Consider the following 18,741-nt stretch of genomic DNA (forward strand, 5'->3'; position numbering starts at 1 on the left):
CTTTCGGAATCACATGAGGACTGGGTAGAGCCAGATAACAAGGAGAAAGAAATCTCTGGTGTTCAGATCCCAAGGTTCTGACCAACATCCCGTCTCTCTCTTTATTTTCATACCCATAATAATGTGTGCCACTGTAAATGCATGTGCTCCATGCAGTGATAATAGGGAATGCAGCCTTAAAATGAATTAAGCTTGCATCTGTGTTCTGAGGTTTGTCAAACATTTGACTCTCAACTGCTCATTGAATGATTGCTGTACTTCAGTTTAACAAATAGATTAATTGCATTTCTGCTTAGGAATTTGGCTGTGCTTAATTATAAATGATGAGGAATTATTTCCATTTTTTTATTCTTAACAACCTGTTCTGTTTGAGCACAATTGCTGCACATTCAGTTTTATTCCTACCTGATTGTATGGCCTGCTTCTAATTCTCCGTTCTTGGGGGCCGGGGGGGGGGGGGGAGGCAGTGCTCATTTTTAGAATTCAGTTGGGATTTGGGTGGTGATCCATCTGCACAGCCAGTTGAGATGAAGTATGAATATGTTATGAAGTGTGCTACAATTATTGAATCATATTCATTCTCTCTCTCTCTCTCTCTCTCTCTCTCTCTCTCTCAGATCTCATTAATGGAGCCCAGGAACAGTGTGAATTGCCTCCCATGGATGGCTTCCCCCACTGTGAGGGCAAAATAAAAGTAAGACTAATTTCCTGTTGCATTTATTTGTTGAGTGGACCAATGGTCTGATTTGATATAAGGCAGCTTCCTAGCCTGAAAAAGCCCCGTATATAGAATGGTCCACTTACATTGCGTGCACAGCAGTAAACCATATATTGATGCCTTGATTAACACTGAAGTTATTCTACATGTTCATGCATGAAATATTAACATGATGTAATAATTAATGGCCACAGCTGACTTTGCTGATCTCAGATGCTGCTTTCTACCAGTTCACCCATATTATATATGTATGGTTGGTATTGTAGTTAGACCTATAAACCCCTTATTTGTTGACTGTATGTGTGTGTTTTTTATCTTCTAGTGGATGAAAGATATGTGGCGATCTGATCCTTGTTACGCAAGTTACGGTGTTGATGGATCCACATGCTCCTTCTTTATTTACCTCAGTGAGGTCAGTAAATTTGTATTGCGACTGATATGTACAGCGGTTGAAAAATCCCAATGACTGACTGAATTTTAAAATAAAATTTCAAGCAGTAATTGTTTAGCACAAAAATAATAACTAACTTTAACTACAATTTAACCCCATAGGCCTCATGATAGTGGGGAGAGGCAAAGTGGCTTGGTACAGAGATTTTTAGTAACCTTTAACTGCGATTTAGATCGGTGGGCAAAAAAGTAATTAGTCTTTCCCTTTGATGTGCACACTGTATTGTTCTTATCATAGTCGGCATAATTATGACCAATAGGTTTCGTTTTTCCAGCAGTGTGTTGCCGTTTGTACTTTATAACACTTGTAAGATGGAAAATGTTTTTCCCCCCTTTATTTCTCTCCGGTATAACTCCCTACATATTCAAAGTACAGGCTGACTATGAGTTATCCTGGGTAAACTCTTAAATTTTGTTGCACTTTAAAGATTTGTTCCCTTTTAAGGAAGGTCTTTGAATCATCAGCATTTCCTGCTGATGTAGCTAATGAAGAACGTAGAATTCTTCTTTTAAATTATTAAAATGCTATGTGCATTCTGTGTGTCATAGTACTTCTCCTTCTCCCCCCCAAAAAATGGCATATTTATTCTCTCAGCTTTCAAGAGGTAATGAAAGGCCAAAACATATTCTTAGAGCAAGTTAGCTTGTTAATATCTCCCTCACCTCAGGAGGTATCATAGTGTTTCCTGGCATGTGTCAGTGAGTATTAGCGGTATCTTTTTATAGACATGCTAATTAAGCTCAATATAGATGATGGAACAAATACAGTTCACAAGAGAATGCCAGCAAAGGAGTGCCATAACTTGGGTGAAAACAGATTTTTAGAAGATCAGTACATCCTGTATTGGTGGCTATTGATCAGCTTGTGGCTTAACTTCTAAACTGTTGCTTATTAGATTTACAGTCTATCTTACAACAGTGGTACCTTGGGTTACATATGCTTCAGGTTATATACACTTCAGGTTACAGACTCCGCTAACCCAGAAATATTACCTCGGCTTAAGAATTTGCTTCAGGATAAGAACAAAAATCGGGCGGCGGTGGCGCAGCAGCAGCGGGAGGCTCCATTAGCTAAAGTGGTGCTTCAGGTTAAGAACAGTTTCAGGTTAAGAACGGACCTCCGGAACGAATTAAGTACGTAACCAGAGGTACCACTGTACCAGGTACGTAACCAGAGGTACCACTGTAATAGGTTCTGGGTGAGTTAAAATGGTTTTAAGAAAGAGATGGAACATGCAGTCCCAGTGAACCTCAACTGTGGCTCTTGCTGTCATTTATTGGCTACCAGCTTACACTGGGCAATACACACTCACACAATTAAAAGAAAATAAAAGCATTCTAGAACAGTTACAACACTGTAAAAAGATTCACAGTTAAAAACACAATTTCATCCAGTGATCTCATGGTTGCCAGGTGTACAGTATTCTTCGGCCATTATTTAGGAATGTTTTCAAATTCCTCCTCACTACGATGCACCTACTTAGAGGAGGGCATTCCACAAATGCGGAACCACCAATGAAAAGGCCCTTTTACATGTCAGTGCCAACCAAGCAGCCCCTATTGGTGACATCAACAGTAAGTACGTAATCATACTAAGGGTGTTTGATACTAAGGAAAGAACTCTTTTAGGTACAGTGGTACCTCGGGTTACATACACCTCAGGTTACACACTCCGCTAACCCAGAAATAGTGCTTCAGGTTAAGAACTTTGCTTCAGGATGAGAACAGAAATCGTGCTCCAGCAGCGTGGCGGCAGCAGGAGGCCCCATTAGCTAAAGTGGTGCTTCTGGTTAAGTAGAGTTTCAGGTTAAGAATGGACCTCCAGACGAATAGTACTTAACCCAAGGTACCACTGTACTTGGATCCCAAGCCATTTAGGGTTGCATATGCTAAGACTAACACATTGAATTAGGCCCAGTAGCTCCCTGGCAGCCAGTGCAATACTGTACTTTCATGACCTGTGACACATCGTCCCATTGGGCTGCCATTGCCTTGTGATACTACTTATTAAGAGTACTGGGTTCCATTTATTTGGTGATGGAAGCTGATAGTCAACTATTGCATGAGGCTTCACTGTTCAACATCTATAAATATATCACACACAAAGACTTTTGCGGGGATAATAGAAAGACAGAATTGCAATGGAAAATTATTTTGAATATGTTCTTTTAGAGTGTAGGAGGAGCATATTCTCAACCAGTTCAGATCGGAGAGTAATTTTGCCTTTGCTCATCTCATTTTTCTAAAAAGCAATATGTTATGATAAGGCTATAAATATACAAGTTTGTCGAGCAAGTATTTTAACCTCATCAGTCACACTTTTTAAACTTATTTTCTATGTTGTGTATTGTTGAAAAGGTTTTCTTTACCCAATTTTTAGAGTGATTGTAAGAACTGAAATCTGGGAGAGGTGCATATAAGTGTTCTGTGACACCTACAGTAGCATTATATGACCTAACATGTTGGCTAGGGGAACACCCTATATACTTCCATTCTGTGCAAGGCCATTATATACAACAGGTTAGAGCTATGCAGCCAATGGGGCAAAATGATGTTTATAACACCCAATTCACCACCAGTGCTCTCAGCCATCTTGTAAATGTTGATGGAGAAAAAAATGTCAAGGCCTGGTGATATACAGTGGTACCTCGGTTTAAGTACTTAATTCGTTCTGGAGGTCCGTTCTTAACCTGAAACTGTTCTTAACCTGAAGTACCACTTTAGCTAATGGGGCCTCCTGCTGCCGCTGTGCCGCCGGAGCACAATTTCTGTTCTCATCCTGAAGCAAAGTTCTTAACCCAAGATACTATTTCTGGGTTAGTGGAGTCTGTAACCTGAAGCGTATGTAACCCGAGATACCACTGTATAATGATTTGTGTTTATCATGTCCTTCGCTTGACATAGTAGGATGCTTCTGTATTTATGAAAAAATAGTGAATCTTAGATCTTCAAACACTCCAGAATTTAGGGAATTTATGAAGTACTTCATGTGGCATTTGTTACAGTACATAATTGTATAGAATTCATTGTGCTTCCCCGAAGAACAAATGATCCATGTTACTCATCAATCTGTTTTATGTTTAGTGAACAGCATACATAAAAGTCTTTGGGGGGTTTCCTAAGAGGTTTCTTTTTGACAGCACATAAAACTAATATTGTTTGGTCATGGTATTAACCTTGAGCTTAAATTCAGCATACTTAATCCTGTGATTATGTTATGATTAAGCTAAACAGCAAATTCTGAAAGCTTAAATATTTGTGAATGCAAGCATGAAATAAAATTCTAATAACCACTACAATGATGTGGATATATGAATTGTGTTGCTTGCTAAAGATAACCTGGAACTGGTGTCTCATAAAGTAATTTGTCAATAGGCAGTCTTCTTTTTGCAGCAGACTCTTCCCTGGTCTACCTTTCTATCTGATGCTCCAAAATCATGGAGCATTATTCCTTCAGGCATCCTCTCAGAGCTTGATGGAAGAGTCTTTCTCAAGACAATTCGATCTTTAAATCAATCATCATAATTTTCAACTAGAGTTCTAGACATGCATATTCTGCAATAAGGAATGCAGTAGTTTCAGTAAGGAATGAGAACAGTACTAAAAAAGAGAATTGGGTTTTTGGGGGGTGGATAGAAGAAAGTATGCACTTTAGCTTAGTAATTCACCATAGGTGGGAGCTATTTTTCTCCAATGACTTCTGACGAGGAGATTCTGCTTAAAATGTGCAGTTGTTCCTCAGTATGTAGCATGGTGCTGCTTCACAGAAACAGTGAAGTACCTCTGCTGCAAGACAAAACTATAAAGTTGCCTGTGAAGAAGCTTGCTTGGTTATAGTGTGCCATTGGTTAAAATTCTGATTGCTGATGACAGTTAAATCCTACCATCCCTCTGGCTGTTCTTTCTATCAGAATTAGGCAGTAGAGATTCTGACATGGTCAGAAGCATTTCTTTATTCATCTAATTATTCCTCCTGCCCCCCATATAGAATAGTACTAACAAAAAGGCTGTCTTTTTATGGATTAAATTCTGAACTATAGCCTGCTTTAAATCACAGAGTGTTAGTCCTGTCCTAGAACTAATAGCAATTTGGGGAGGGGGTGTGTTTTTTTCAGCACAATGGTGCAGGAGGAAAGGGTTGACCATGGACATGGTGGGATCCTAATCAGACCTCCTTGCACTTTCCATTTCTATTTCAACAACAATAACAAAACATTAATGAAAGTAATGAACCATGGTAGAGTTATGGGCGATTTGGCACATGGACTCAAACTCTTTTGACTGGTAAGTTATTAACTCCTCTGCTAGCACTGAAGATTTTGGTGAGTGGCAAAGGTTTTGGCCTTTTTGTACTGAATCATTTTTAAGTGTTATAGGTTCCTTATCACTGGAACACTCATTTTTGGACTGTAGAAAAATATTTGCTGTTATGCATCCCACGTGTTTTTGGATGCCAATGTGAATTGGGATTAGTACCACCAGGAAATCCATTACGATAGGAGAATGGATTCATGGCATCCTGTGTTCTCATATATTCATTGTTGTTGGCATCCGTCCGTCTCGAGGGACAATGTAAGGGAAGTGTTGCCTTCTGTGAATATCGGTGTTCCTTCTACTAAATAAATAAAATCTTAATGTCACAGTTTTTTATTTATTATTGACTCTCATTGTGCTTTAATCTTGCACAATGATTTAAACACATTTTTCTCCATGTGCCAGCTGTCCTGTTGTGCTGAGCACTCCAATTTTCTCATAGCAACTTCTTCAGGGTTGTTTCATACAATACGTATATGATACGTTGAAGATTTGATCAGTTAATGAAAGGGAGCCAGTTTATCGAAGAAGCCAAAGATAGGACTTTAATAGCCAATCTGTTATCTTCAAAGAAGTGCCTCTTTTTTGGTTTGTCGCCTGCTGACCTTGTGCTGTTTTGTTATGGCTGCCAGCAAATAAGAATGGGATTGCATCGAGGAAATAGTTGAATGAACATCTTGCTTGATGCATCTGAAGCTGTGCCTAACAAAAGATCCCTATATCTTCAGGTTGAAAACTGGTGTCCCCGTTTACCCTGGAGAGCAAAAAATCCTAATGAAGAAACTGATCAAAAGACGATGGTAAGGAGTATGTCTCAAAGCTTTCAAAATGGTTAACAAAGTGGAGTTACCTTAAGTTCAGCTTTCTGTGTATGGAGAAAAAACCAAAAACAAATATTGGGTCATAAAGTAAACCCTAAACCGTCTGAATGCCTAGTATTTCTGGTCCTAATCTCACACACTTGCTTTTTCTTGCCATTTTTTTGGAAACATGCATTTGTTGGACATACTTAGAAGTTAATACACAATTTTTAGATACTACAGCAGATATTTGGAAGCATACTTTTTATATTGCAGGTAGGTCTATTCAGTCAGCAGACATATCTGGTGTAATGTATGAAATGACCAAAGTAATATGGGGGGAGGGGAGAACACACATGATGAGCTCAGTTATCACACAGATAATATCTGAGAGCTTACTTTCCATTCCCCAACTTTGTGAGTTTGAATTTTGGAATATCTGTATGCATTTTTTAAATAGATGAAGTGGAATGACACTGTGCCTCCCACACCCACACACTTTAGAGAGATTTCCTATTAGGGGGTAAAAATCATTTTTGCAATAACACTTTTAAAACTTTTCTGTTTAATTGAAGGCGGAAATCAGAACGAATTTTGAATTGCTATACAAAATGATGTCCAGGCATGAAGAGTTCCGGTGGATGATGCTACGAATAAGAAGGATGGCAGACACTTGGATAGAAGCAATTAAATCACTTGCTGAAAAACAAAACCTGGAGAGGAGAAAACGAAAAAAAGTGAGTTCTGCTCCAAGGCAGCAATACCATTTACATTGCTTCATCTAGAAAACTGCCCCATTAGCTCTAAGTGTTGAGTAGGAGTTGGTTCAATATATTTGCCATATGTCAGTATACCTCTTTATAGGTCAGAGAAAAAGAGAGAGGTTAACTAAGCTAGCAATTCAAAATGCTTCCAAATGGTGACACTTAACTAGGTAGTGCAGGCTAACTAAAAACCAGTTGCAATTCTCTGCCAGTGGGATTTTAATCCAATTAAAAACATGAATCCAAGGAAAGGAGCATTTTGAGGATAAAGATAAAGTAGTATCTGAATAACCTTGATTCTGGATGGACAGGTATTGACTTGCAATCTCTCCATGGTGTTAAGGGCCCAATATACCATATTTTTCGCTCTATAACACGCACCCGACCATAGCATGCACGTAGTTTTTAGAGGAGGAAAATCCGTAGGCATGCCACCCGTAGGCATTCCCTCCATAACACGCGCAGACGTTTCCCCTTACTTTCTTGGAGGAAAAAAGTGAGTGTTATGGTGCAAAAAATACGGTAAGCTGATTTCAAATGTCAGACCCTCCAAGTATCCGTATTTTCCAGGGACAGTCCAGGATTTACAGAAGCCGTCCTGGTTTCTGATTTGATCCTGAAATGTCCCGCTTTTCCTTAGGATGTCCCTATTTTCATTGGATAAATGTTGGAGGGTATGGAGTTATGAGACCCCTGAGCTAAGGAGATAAGTTACTGTGCAACCTTTAGAAGACATCTGAAGGCATCCCTGCATAGAGAATTTTTTAAATGTTTGTTTTGTTATATTTTTATATATGTTGTAAGCAGGCAGAGTGAATGCGGCAACCCAGTCAGATGGGTGGAGCATGATGATGATGATTAAATAGGACATCCCTATTTTCATCAAAGAGAAATAGTTGGAGACTATGAAATATTAGCATTGTGTGTGGAATACCTTTATTTTAATCCAGATGTCTGGAGTTAGAATTATACCCCAGGTGCACTTTTTCATTGCAGAATTTATCTACAATGTAGTCCTTCTAGGACTAAAAAGGAGCCACATACTATTTACAGTTTTCTATCTGTGCACAAAAAGCACCTGGGACACAAAATATCCAAAGAAAACTAATTGTGTTTTATATGTGGGGTGCTTTTTTGGCCTTGCAAATACAATCATTTGGGGTATGATTTTCCTAGTCATCACAGAATCATAGAGTTGGGTGAGACCATGAGGATCGTTTTTATCCAGCTCCCTGCAATGCAGAAATATTTTGCCCTATGTGGGGCTCAGACCCACATCCCTGTGATCTAGCCAGGTTGGTACAGGTTTATGGTGAGATGGTGATTTTTGCCATTGGTATACTTTATTGCTCCAGCCACTGTTAATATCCTGGCATTTTAAAAAAGTCCCATGGTTTTTTCAAATAAAAACTAACCCAGGAAAAGCATTCATTCATTCTTCTGGCACCAGCCCACATGGCTCTTTTTGGGGACATCTTACAACCCCAAGTTTCACTCCAGTTTTGTTTGGGATATAAAAATGTCCCCCAAAACTATTTGTGTTATGCCTTTCCATGGTCTGAGTCAGTGGTAATGTGAAAGCATTTTTGGCAGTCTCTTTTTGGCCATAAGGAAATGATTTAATTTTCTCACAGGGTACCTCACAGATAACCTCTTGTTATTGTAATGAGAATAATTGGGGTTAAATCACATTAGAAGTAACTGATACTAATATAATTGGCTCCATCAGATCAGAAGCAGTCCTGTGTACCAGCAGTTAAACCAGAGAGTATTTATTCTGGATACACATTTTTAAAAAACAAAACGAAAACCCAAACATTAGATTGTGCAGAACATGGACTAACCTTCAGGGATTATATAATTGGAAACTAAATGATATATCCTAACCGTGAATACAGAATTTGAATAAAAACTGAAACCTGCAACAACCTGCCAGACTCAGCGGAATCACATTTAAGATGTAACATTAAATGAATGACCAATAAAAAGCCTTAAATATAGTGTATTGCTTTTTGTTCTTGACTGCGTACTGGGTTCTGCAAACAGCTAAGGGACTAAGGGCTTTGGGTTGTATGTGTATACGTACTTATAGGCAGGGAAGCCCACCACAGTCCACATTAGATGATTCTCTAATCATCGTTAGATTAGAGAATTAACTTCCTATTAATATTAGGCAGGCACCTTCATTGTACTGGGTTTTTTTGGTGCCTTCTAAAAACATTTTTTCCACCAGCAGGCCTCCCTAGAAATGTAATTTTAGCATATACATTTGTTCTCAGAACTGTTGCTCTTATCTATATTTTGATAATTGTATTGTGCTTACTGTTTTCGAAGTTTATTTTATTGCTATACTGAATTGGTATTTTGTGCTGTTTTATGTGAATCTCTTAAGAGACTGCAATTTAATGGTATTTGAATTTTGCTGGCCAAATAAATGATACTGCTGAGACACTCTTGCACAGGGCATAAATGTTTAGGGAGTGGGGAGTGGCTCACTTTTAGTCCCACCATCTTACTGGTTCTGTAAGGGGAAAATACCACTGTATGAGCACATTTGCAGGAGCTCCACGTAGTCTGAGAACCTAATTTTGGGAGGTGGGGTGGGGGGTGCCAACCAGTGGCATAGCGTGTATTGCCTGGGGCAAGGCAAGTATCCTTGCAGCTGTGATGCCTGTGAGCATCGAGCAGGATGGGGGTTTGGTCAGGAGTGGGTATCTTTCTAAAGCCCATGCAGAGGGAACCTGAGCAACTGGACATTTCTAGTTCTGTGTGAGGCAGAGGGCGTGCTATTATTATTATTATTATTATTATTATTATTATTATTATTATTACTTTCTTTTTATCATTTGAAATTTTGCACCCCTAACAATTTTGCGCCCAGGGCAACTTCCCCCATTGCCCCGCCCATGCTACGCCATGGGTCCCAGCTGTGCAGATCCCCAGCTCACAAACAGGAAGCTTGCACATGCTTCTCACACAAAAGTGAGGCCTTGCTTCTCTCTCTGCACACTTCTGCCCACATGAGTAGGTCTGAAGTAATTTCAATAATTGATGCCTTTGAATGCATGACTTATGTTCTTAGTTTCTTTTCCTTTTGCATTGTGCCTGTTATCCTGTGAGTCTGTGGCTAAGGAGTATCTTGTGTGTGTTTTTAACGTTCTGTAGATGCGGTAAATGAACAGCTCCACATGCTTAGAAAATACTAGGGTTGAAATAATTAAGTACAAATATTCAATATGCTATGTTGTAGCAATTGGGGCTATTGATGTAAAATGATGTTATAGTTAAACCCTCTGTTCAATATATATCCAGTACTGAATACTTACATTTCAGCTTTCTTTTTCAGGTCCTTGTTCATCTGGGACTCCTCACAAAAGAATCTGGATTCAAGATTGCAGAAAATGCGTTTAGTGGTGGCCCACTTGGTGAATTAGTCCAGTGGAGTGATTTAATTACATCTCTCTATTTACTGGGCCATGACATTAGGATTTCAGCTTCATTGGCAGAGCTCAAGGAGTAAGGAGATTATTTTCCACTTTGAAACTTGAGTACCAAAAAAAACCCCTTCCTTTAACGGCAAACTCTCTTGAAGCCTTTATTCTACAGCCTATAATTTTGTGAAGAGGAAAATGAAAGTGATAATTCACTAAACAGATGATAAGTAGATTATTTTCATAAGCTAAATATGTGCACCATGAAAAGCATAATATGTTTTCATTGTCACTGCTTCCTCCTTAGACTTCACAAATGAATGCTGGAAAATTCAGAACTAAGCAGTTCTATTCTCTGCCATTACAGGTGTGCTAGACATCTGCAGCAAGAGAAATGTCTTCTAATTTGTTTCCTCTTTTTCTTAAATAACCTTTATTTCCAACATGAAACTGTTTATCAGCAAATTAGATTGGTTGTGGTTAATTTGTGTGAAAGCCATTGTTTTTTTCAGACAGGTTTTGGATTTTGAGCTGTTTTCTGAAGATCCTGTTATTCAGCACGCAACCCATAATTTCTAAATTATTTCATTGGAAACACATTGAGAATTAAGCCCATGGTTATACTGTATTGTGCTGGGGGTGATGTTTAATAGCACAGGTGGTGGTACAGTAAGCCCACAGCGTATGCACACTTAATTTGTTTGCATTCAGCCTTACGCTCTTGGCAAAAAAATGCAAACAAATAATAAAAGATAAAAGCAGGCAGAAAGGGGGCAGGCTTCTGGGAACAAAGGCAAACCCCACCCACCATGACATCTAACGTGTTTTGGCTATACGTGGTTTTAGGCGTGATCCCAGGAACGTAACCCCCGCATAGTTGTGGGCTGACTGTATTTGTATGTCAGAAACCAATGAGCTTTGATTTCAGGGCCCCAAATAACTGTTCTGCTATACCATATTTCAACTCAATAAGCCTGAAAGAGTTCTCTGTTATGTTTCCTTGTAAATTAAGCCAGAGAGTTAATGTATGGCAGCTAGTCCCGGAAGTGTGTGTGCTTGTATTTGTATAATATACATAAGCAGCCATGAATTAAAATGTTTACAATATGGGCTTAAAGGATTAGTCATACTGTTTGGTGACACTCCTTTGGTACATGAATAGGCCCATTTGTGGAAAGAATTATGTGAGTTTAACGTAATAGGGTATCCCTATCTGTTTTAATCTGGTCTGGTTTCACTGTATTTCTGCCAGTGCAGTGAGCACATGTTTATGCTAAGGAAGTTATCAAGTGTTAACCCTGTTCTGGACATTTCCATGCATTAATACCTCTGTCAGTAGTGCTGTTTGCTGAAATGTGAGACTAATGCGATTTCAAAATGAGACTAGCATAATTTCTCTGGAGATTGAGGATCTGGCAAGTTAGTTGCATCTGGAAAGACCAAATTTTTTGAGGCAAGCTTTGGTCTTGGTAGAGAGCCCACCAGGCACCTCACTTTCCCGATATATAAAACCCCAGTAAGAAATTGGAAGCACATTGTAGCTCACCTACTACCAAATGGGGAAGAAGAGCTATTGCGCATGTGCACACCCACACCATGGTAAGCTCGGGGATTTATTCCTCTTGCAGTGTTTCACAAGTATACAATACAAGGAGAATTGGCTTCTCTGAGACATGTAGCTCACAGAGGGAAAACAGAACCCAAGGTCTGTTGTGAAGGTTACCTATCAGTATTGGATTGCTAGGCAGGAAATGGGGAGGGGGCACTCAATGAAGGGTGGGGAATTCCTTATAGGGAAGATGGCCCTCAGCTTCAACCTATTCCATATCCTGCTTCCATTCCCGGACACAATATTCCACTTCATTCTAGCGGGGCTCCTGGAGAAGGCAGCAGTGAAGAGTAGAGGACACGAAAGCCATGTTGCACAAACCATATTTTTCACATTAGTCTTTGCCTGCACAATACAGTAAGCCATACTATGGTTTTCTGGGACTGTGTGGATGTGCAGGTACAAGGAGAGTTGGTTGCAACCATTATGCTTTCTTCCTGGTCTTTTTTTAACTCCTCTGCTGAGCTAACCAACTATTTGGCTTAGCTTGTTTTACAAACCCAAGGGCTGAGAACAAGCCTTGGCTGTAGCTCACAGTTAGCAAGGAAAGAGCCTAACCACAAGGCCAGGTTTTGATGAGGCACTAAATCAAACCATGGCTTAAGACGGGATGAGTAAAGTGACTGTGAACTTCTCTCCAGGAATCCACATGTTCTCACAGTCCTGGTAAACCATAGTTTGACATATGGTGTTCTGTGAACCAGGCCAGCAAGATGTTAGATCAGCGCTGATAATTTGAAGGTTAGAATACTGCCTTGGGCAGGCTTTTGGAGTTGCAGTGAGTCCTGCTCAGACACTGTTCTTCAAAAATCCTGTTGAGGCAATACATGCGCATACACATACACACATCGGTTTGTTAGTCATTCTGTCTCTGGGAATGGAAAAATAAAAGCTCACTGTTAAGACTAAATGCAGGAATTCGGAGGAAATAAAGTTTTTCTTTTTTCTTACTATTAGGATTATGAAGAAGGTTGTTGGTAATAGATCTGGCTGCCCAACTCAAGGGGATAAAGTAGTGGAACTAATTTACATTGACATTGTTGGACTGACGCAGTTCAAGAAAACCCTTGGACCATCCTGGGTTCACTATCAGTAAGTATTCCTTTCTTAAGCAGTTTATCAGAAGGAATTGTGGTTCCACATATCTAGTGCATTTTTACATCTTTCTCCTCATTGTTCCTGATGTTGAATCTGAATTTTTTAACTAGCCCTATTTATGTGCTACTCTCCTATAGAGCATTCACATAAGGCCACGACGCCAGTGTCACATACCCAGGCTGTCCTCACAACTTGTGTGGAAGTCACAAAAAAACTCCTGTGTATAAGTAGCTTCTTTTTCATAGGAGCTCTGTTCATTTGCAGGTCTGTGCTCAATAAGCAGCCTTGCTCCTGCTTTAAAACACAAGTGCCCAACCTGTAAGAAATTGTATGACAGTACCCCCTTATGTCCCTCAAGGCCAGAGCGTTGGGAGTCTGCCCCCCTCCTTCAATGAAGTGGAACTGGAAAATTCCTGGATATCAGGAGGATAAATCTTGCACAGAGCAGAAATGTAATATTCTTTTCTTAAGACTAAGATTCCTGATTTATGCAAGCCCGAATCTGATTCTACTGTGGAGTAGCTAATCCACTAATTGTTGTTTATATGCCACTGAAGAAGAAGTTTGAAATGCATCTGGCAATTGGAGTCACTACTTTTTGCTGATTAGATTTATTAATCTCTGTTTTGTTATCTGTTTTGTTTTTCAGTATTTGATTATGCGTCTCTGAAAGTAAACTTAACCAAAATAAACTGTATTATTTTGCATTCTTCTTGCTTTTAATTGTTTTAGTTTTTTGTGGTCAGGGTCACTCAGGTGTATCTCCAGACTTTGTTTTGGTGCACTGTGAACAAACCTGGTAATCATACCCGCCCTTCTCCCCACTGACACCCAATTACTTCCTCTTACAAACAATCCAGGGCTTGTTTTTCTATCCAGAGTGGTGAACTGAACTACAGTTTATACTTGCTCTCCAAATCATGTTTTCAAATCAGCTTCAAGCTGTGGTTTGCCATACTAGTTTGGACTGAAAGCATAATCCATATTTGGATGACTCAAATGTAATAGGCTTGCAGGAAAATGGAAGTAAATATTTTTTTCAGATGAGCAAGGAGAGTGTGCATGTGTGTGCAAGCTTTATCATGTAACACCAAGCCACGGTTTGCAGTTGTAGCAGAACAGAGCCTGAAAAACATAATTGAAAATATGAATGGACAACATATATTCACTCATTTTTCATTCATGTAGGTTTACATTGCCACTGGATTCCAAATTTTAGAAACTGTTAGGAAGAAGATGGGAGGAAAAAATGTGCCTGACAAACTAAAACTTCATTGTTTTCCTTCTTCCTAGTTCATTAAATATATAAAATAACATGGATATTTCAACTTTGCTTTGCTGCTTTTCTTTACCAAATGGTTCAAATTGAAAAAAGGCTGTTTTTAGCATTTGAGGTTACTTGGTTAACTATTCATTTTGCAGCATGAACTGAGTAATGGAATAAAGTGCTTTGGAAAGCTATGGGCTCTGAAGGCATTTGTTGACGATGGATTCCAACAATTTCTTGCCTTTTCAGTTCAGGAAGTTGAATTAGTTATCCTTTGGTTTTCTTTAAGCTTTCTGTTTTCCAGTTATTCTTTGGTACTCTATAAAGTGGAAGTCAGCAAAACACCTCCAAGTGGTATAGCATTAAAACTGCTAGCACATTTGCAAAGCCAAGTAGAGTCTGGTATGGTTTCAAATTGGATGGGGGACCAGGTGTTGAGATTCCTGCATTGCAAGGGTTGGACTAGATGGCCCCTGGTATCCCTTTCAGTCCTATAATTCTATGAAAAGTAGAGAAGAAGAAAACTTAACAGTAAAGCTACTTTAGGAATCACATTATATACCTTTTCTTAACTTTGGTTTACTTTCCTTCAAACATTATTTTTAAGAGTGCACCATATGCATAACAGTGCATTAAAACTTGACTTGGTGATTCATTTCTTTGTTATCAGTTTTAATGCAACGGGGAGAATAATAAATATTATGTAATCTGTCACTGTATTTCAGATAGTTAATTCAGCCTACTCATTTTGCTAATCCTTATCTTCCAAGAATCATCCCACGTGCTGCATTTGGCTTAAAACCAAATGCTTTTATTCAAATCCCACTCTCCCTTCCGCAGTATAACCCAACAGCTTCCTTCTGCTGTATGATTTATTCTACTAAATAATACGTTTGGTTCCCGACAAGCACTTGATGTAATCAAAAAATAATTCTGCTGCTGTAAAATGTTTTCACTGAAAGCGGTTGACATAAAGCTCTGAATTTCAGCTACCCAGTGCAGACTTAGGGGACTTAGAATGTGGAAGTATCATGGATGCATAAAATAGAATCACAGAATTGTAGCATTGGAAGGGACACCGAGGGTCATATAGTCCAACCCTCTGCAATAAAGGAAAACTCAGCTAAAGCATCCATGACAGGTGGCCATCCAACCTCTGCTTAAAATCCTCCAAGGAAGGACAGTCCACCTCCCAAGGGAGTCCGATCCACTCTCCAACAGCTCTTATTGTCAGAAAATTATTCTTTGTGTTTAATTTATTGCAACTCTTCTCCCCCCCCCCATCCCATCCCAACTCTGAAACTGCCTTTCAAATACTTTTTCTATCAAAACTTCTCAACAAAGTACTCCTAGGCCATTTGTCAGTGGACACGTGCAAGTAAGAATAATAATACTTGGTATTTGTGGAGAATGGGCCCTTTCTAAGTCCCAAGATTGCTAGGATTATGGTGTAAATTGGCCCGTGGTATTGCTGTCAGAGGAAGATCTTTACCATATTTTCTTGGGCATGAATAAATATGAATAGTAACCATGCTGATTTGTTGATGTATATCATGGTATTGCTTTTATTCTCGGTTATGCCAGAAATTTCTGTATCAGCTTTAGAAGACATGGTTGCCAATTACTAACACTGTTGTTGCCTTCCTTTATCTTTGCACAGGTGCATGTTACGAGTGCTAGATTCATTTGGGACTGAACCAGAGTTTAACCATGCTCATTATGCCCAATCTAAAGGCCACAAAACTCCATGGGGAAAATGGAACCTTAACCCACAACAATTCTACACAATGTTTCGTAAGTTCAAGTTGTTTACAAAAGCAATTTTTGCTTTTCGGAATAGGAGTTAGCCCTCGGAGTCCTCCAAGTGGTGATATTACATGAAAAAGAAGATATGTCCACATATTAAACTGTTTTTATAGGTCTGTAGTTATTTTGGTATCCTTCACTTTTAATATTACAAGTCTTTGAATATAATGAAAGGGTAAACATATGTTCTAAGCATTTATTAAATGCTAGGGGCTGCATCCCTGCTCTCTTTGCTGGACCATCCCACCTACCCTTATCAACCCCCTCACCAAAGCCACCCCCTCCCCTTACGCATCATCAAGGACACTCTCTCCCCTCTCTCCTCTTCCCTTTTCTCCTTACACCTTGCCAAACATCTTGCTCACTTAACTGGGCCGCCCATCCTCTGGCCTGTGCCACCTCCTGCCTTTCTATCTCCCTCCTTCTCAGCCCCTTATGCTGCTGCCTTGGCTCAGCAGTTCTGAGACCAGTTTTTTTTTTTACCATACTGTACCTCACAGTGGCGCTGTGGGTTAAACCACAGAGCCTAGGACTTGCTGATCAGAAGGTCGGCGGTTCGAATCCCCACGATGGGGTGAGCTCCCGTTGCTCGGTCCCAGCTCCTGCCCACCTAGCAGTTCGAAAAGTGCAAGTAAATACAGTGGTGCCCCACAAGACGAAGGCCTCGCAAGACGAAAAACCTGCTAGACGAAAGGGTTTTCCGTTTTGGAGGCGCTTCGCAAAACGAATTTCCCTATGGGCTTGCTTTGCAAGAAGGAAGCCCATAGGGAAATCTCCGGGGACCTCTTTTAAATGCTGGCGGTGGGGAGCAAAGCCTTTCCCCCCCCTCCGGCCTTCAGAAGAGGTCCAGGAAGGCCGGCGGGGGCCGAAGGGCTTTGCTCCTCACCGCCAGCATTTTAAAAGCAGTCCGGGATAGCAGGGAAGCGCTTCCCGCTATCCCAGATGGCTTTTGAAGGCAGGCCGCTCTCCCGGGAAGGCAGGCGGGGGGGAAGCAAAGACTTTCGCCCCCCGCCGGCCTTCAGAAGAGGTCGGGGGACAGACTGTCCCCGGACCTGGTCTGAAGGCGGTTTCCATAGGAACGCATTAATTGATTTTTAATGCATTCCTATGGGAAACCGTGCTTCGCAAGATGAAAAGCTCGCAAGACGAAAAGACTTGCGGAACGAATTAATTTCGTCTTGCGAGGCACCACTGTAAATACGTATCGCTCCGGCGGGAAGGTAAACGGCATTTCCATGTGCTGCTCTGGTTCACCAGAAGCAGCTTAGTCATGCTGGCCACATGACCCGGAAGCTGTACGCCGGCTCCCTTAGCCAATAAAGCGAGATGAGCGCCGCAACCCCAGAGCCAGTCACGACTTGACCTAATGGTCAGGGGTCCCTTTATCTTTACTTTACCTCGCAGTGCTACCTGTCAACAGCCATGTGAATTGCAGCATGACAATATCCTTAGGAAAATACATAATAGAAGATAAGACTTATGACAGTGTTGCAGTGATGCATAAAGATGCAGTGCTGACTTTTTGTTTGTTTGGTTGATTGGTTTACAGCTCACACTCCAGACAATAGTTTCCTTGGTTTTGTTGTGGAACAATATCTGAATTCCAGTGACATCAAGCACTTCAACGTAATTAAAAGGCAGGACCAGTCGCTTGTCTATGGCAAAGTTGATAACTTCTGGAAGGTGAGTTGCTATGCTGAACAAATCTTTTCTTGGAAGTTCATTTTCCATGACGGAGCAGAACACAAAGTTGCAAGCTTAAACTGAGCTATATTTTAATTAGTGTTTGACAGGTACTTTTTAGAAAACAATGCCGGCAGATATTATCTGTTCAAAGAGGTTTTTAACAAAAGATGCAGCTCCTTTAGACTATAGTCTTGTACACAATTTTACGTCATTATATGTTCAGCCAGGTTTATTGCACCATGTTTATAACTGAAAGATTTGGAAGGAGAAAGGGACATGCCATTAATCTGTACCAAGCCATTAACTGGTTTATTATAATGTGTATGAGCAAGTACAAACATTTGACTCTTGTCTTCTCCCCTCTCCTCAATTCTCATGCATTGAAAAGAAACTTAGAGCTCCTGGTTGGCTTCTCAGTCAAACTACTTTCCATATTATATCTGAATATTGGAAACAAAAACTCTCCTAGCTGTACAGTGGTGCCCCGCAAGACAAATGCCTCGCAAGACGGAAAACCCGCAAGACGAAAGGGTTTTCCGTTTGCGAGTTGCTTCGCAAGACGAATTTCCCTATGGGCTTGCTTCGCAAGAAGAAAGCCCATAGGGAAATCTCCGGGGACCTCTTTTAAATGCTGGCGGTGGAGAGCAAAGCCTTTCCCCCCCTCCGGCCTTCAGAAGAGGTCCAGGAAGGCCGGCGGGGGCCGAAAGGCTTTGCTCCCCACCGCCAGCATTTTAAAAGCAGTCCGGGATAGCAGGGAAGCGCTTCCCGCTATCCCGGACGGCTTTTGAAGGCAGGCGG

At 40.4% G+C, this 18,741-nt stretch overlaps 1 protein-coding gene across 6 annotated transcripts in view; it reads left to right on the top strand.

The window, feature by feature from the left end:
* The window catches only part of MGAT5 (alpha-1,6-mannosylglycoprotein 6-beta-N-acetylglucosaminyltransferase), a 118,999-nt gene that overhangs the window by 68,477 nt on the left and 31,781 nt on the right, over nt 1–18,741 (top strand). For all 6 annotated transcript variants that reach the window (XR_014557267.1, XR_014557268.1, XR_014557269.1 and 3 more), the window contains exons 4-11: nt 618–694; nt 1,041–1,130; nt 6,211–6,282; nt 6,858–7,019; nt 10,393–10,562; nt 13,044–13,178; nt 16,112–16,245; nt 17,807–17,940. Coding sequence is in view for 3 of the 6 variants with exons in the window: in XM_083707870.1 (XP_083563996.1) it covers nt 618–694; nt 1,041–1,130; nt 6,211–6,282; nt 6,858–7,019; nt 10,393–10,562; nt 13,044–13,178; nt 16,112–16,245; nt 17,807–17,940 (974 nt within the window). In the remaining 3 variants the exon portion in view is untranslated. The remainder of the gene's footprint in view (nt 1–617; nt 695–1,040; nt 1,131–6,210; nt 6,283–6,857; nt 7,020–10,392; nt 10,563–13,043; nt 13,179–16,111; nt 16,246–17,806; nt 17,941–18,741) is intronic.

Source organism: Podarcis gaigeae (genome assembly GCF_964106915.1).
Source record: "Podarcis gaigeae genome assembly, chromosome: 1".
Lineage (NCBI taxonomy): Eukaryota > Metazoa > Chordata > Lepidosauria > Squamata > Lacertidae > Podarcis > Podarcis gaigeae.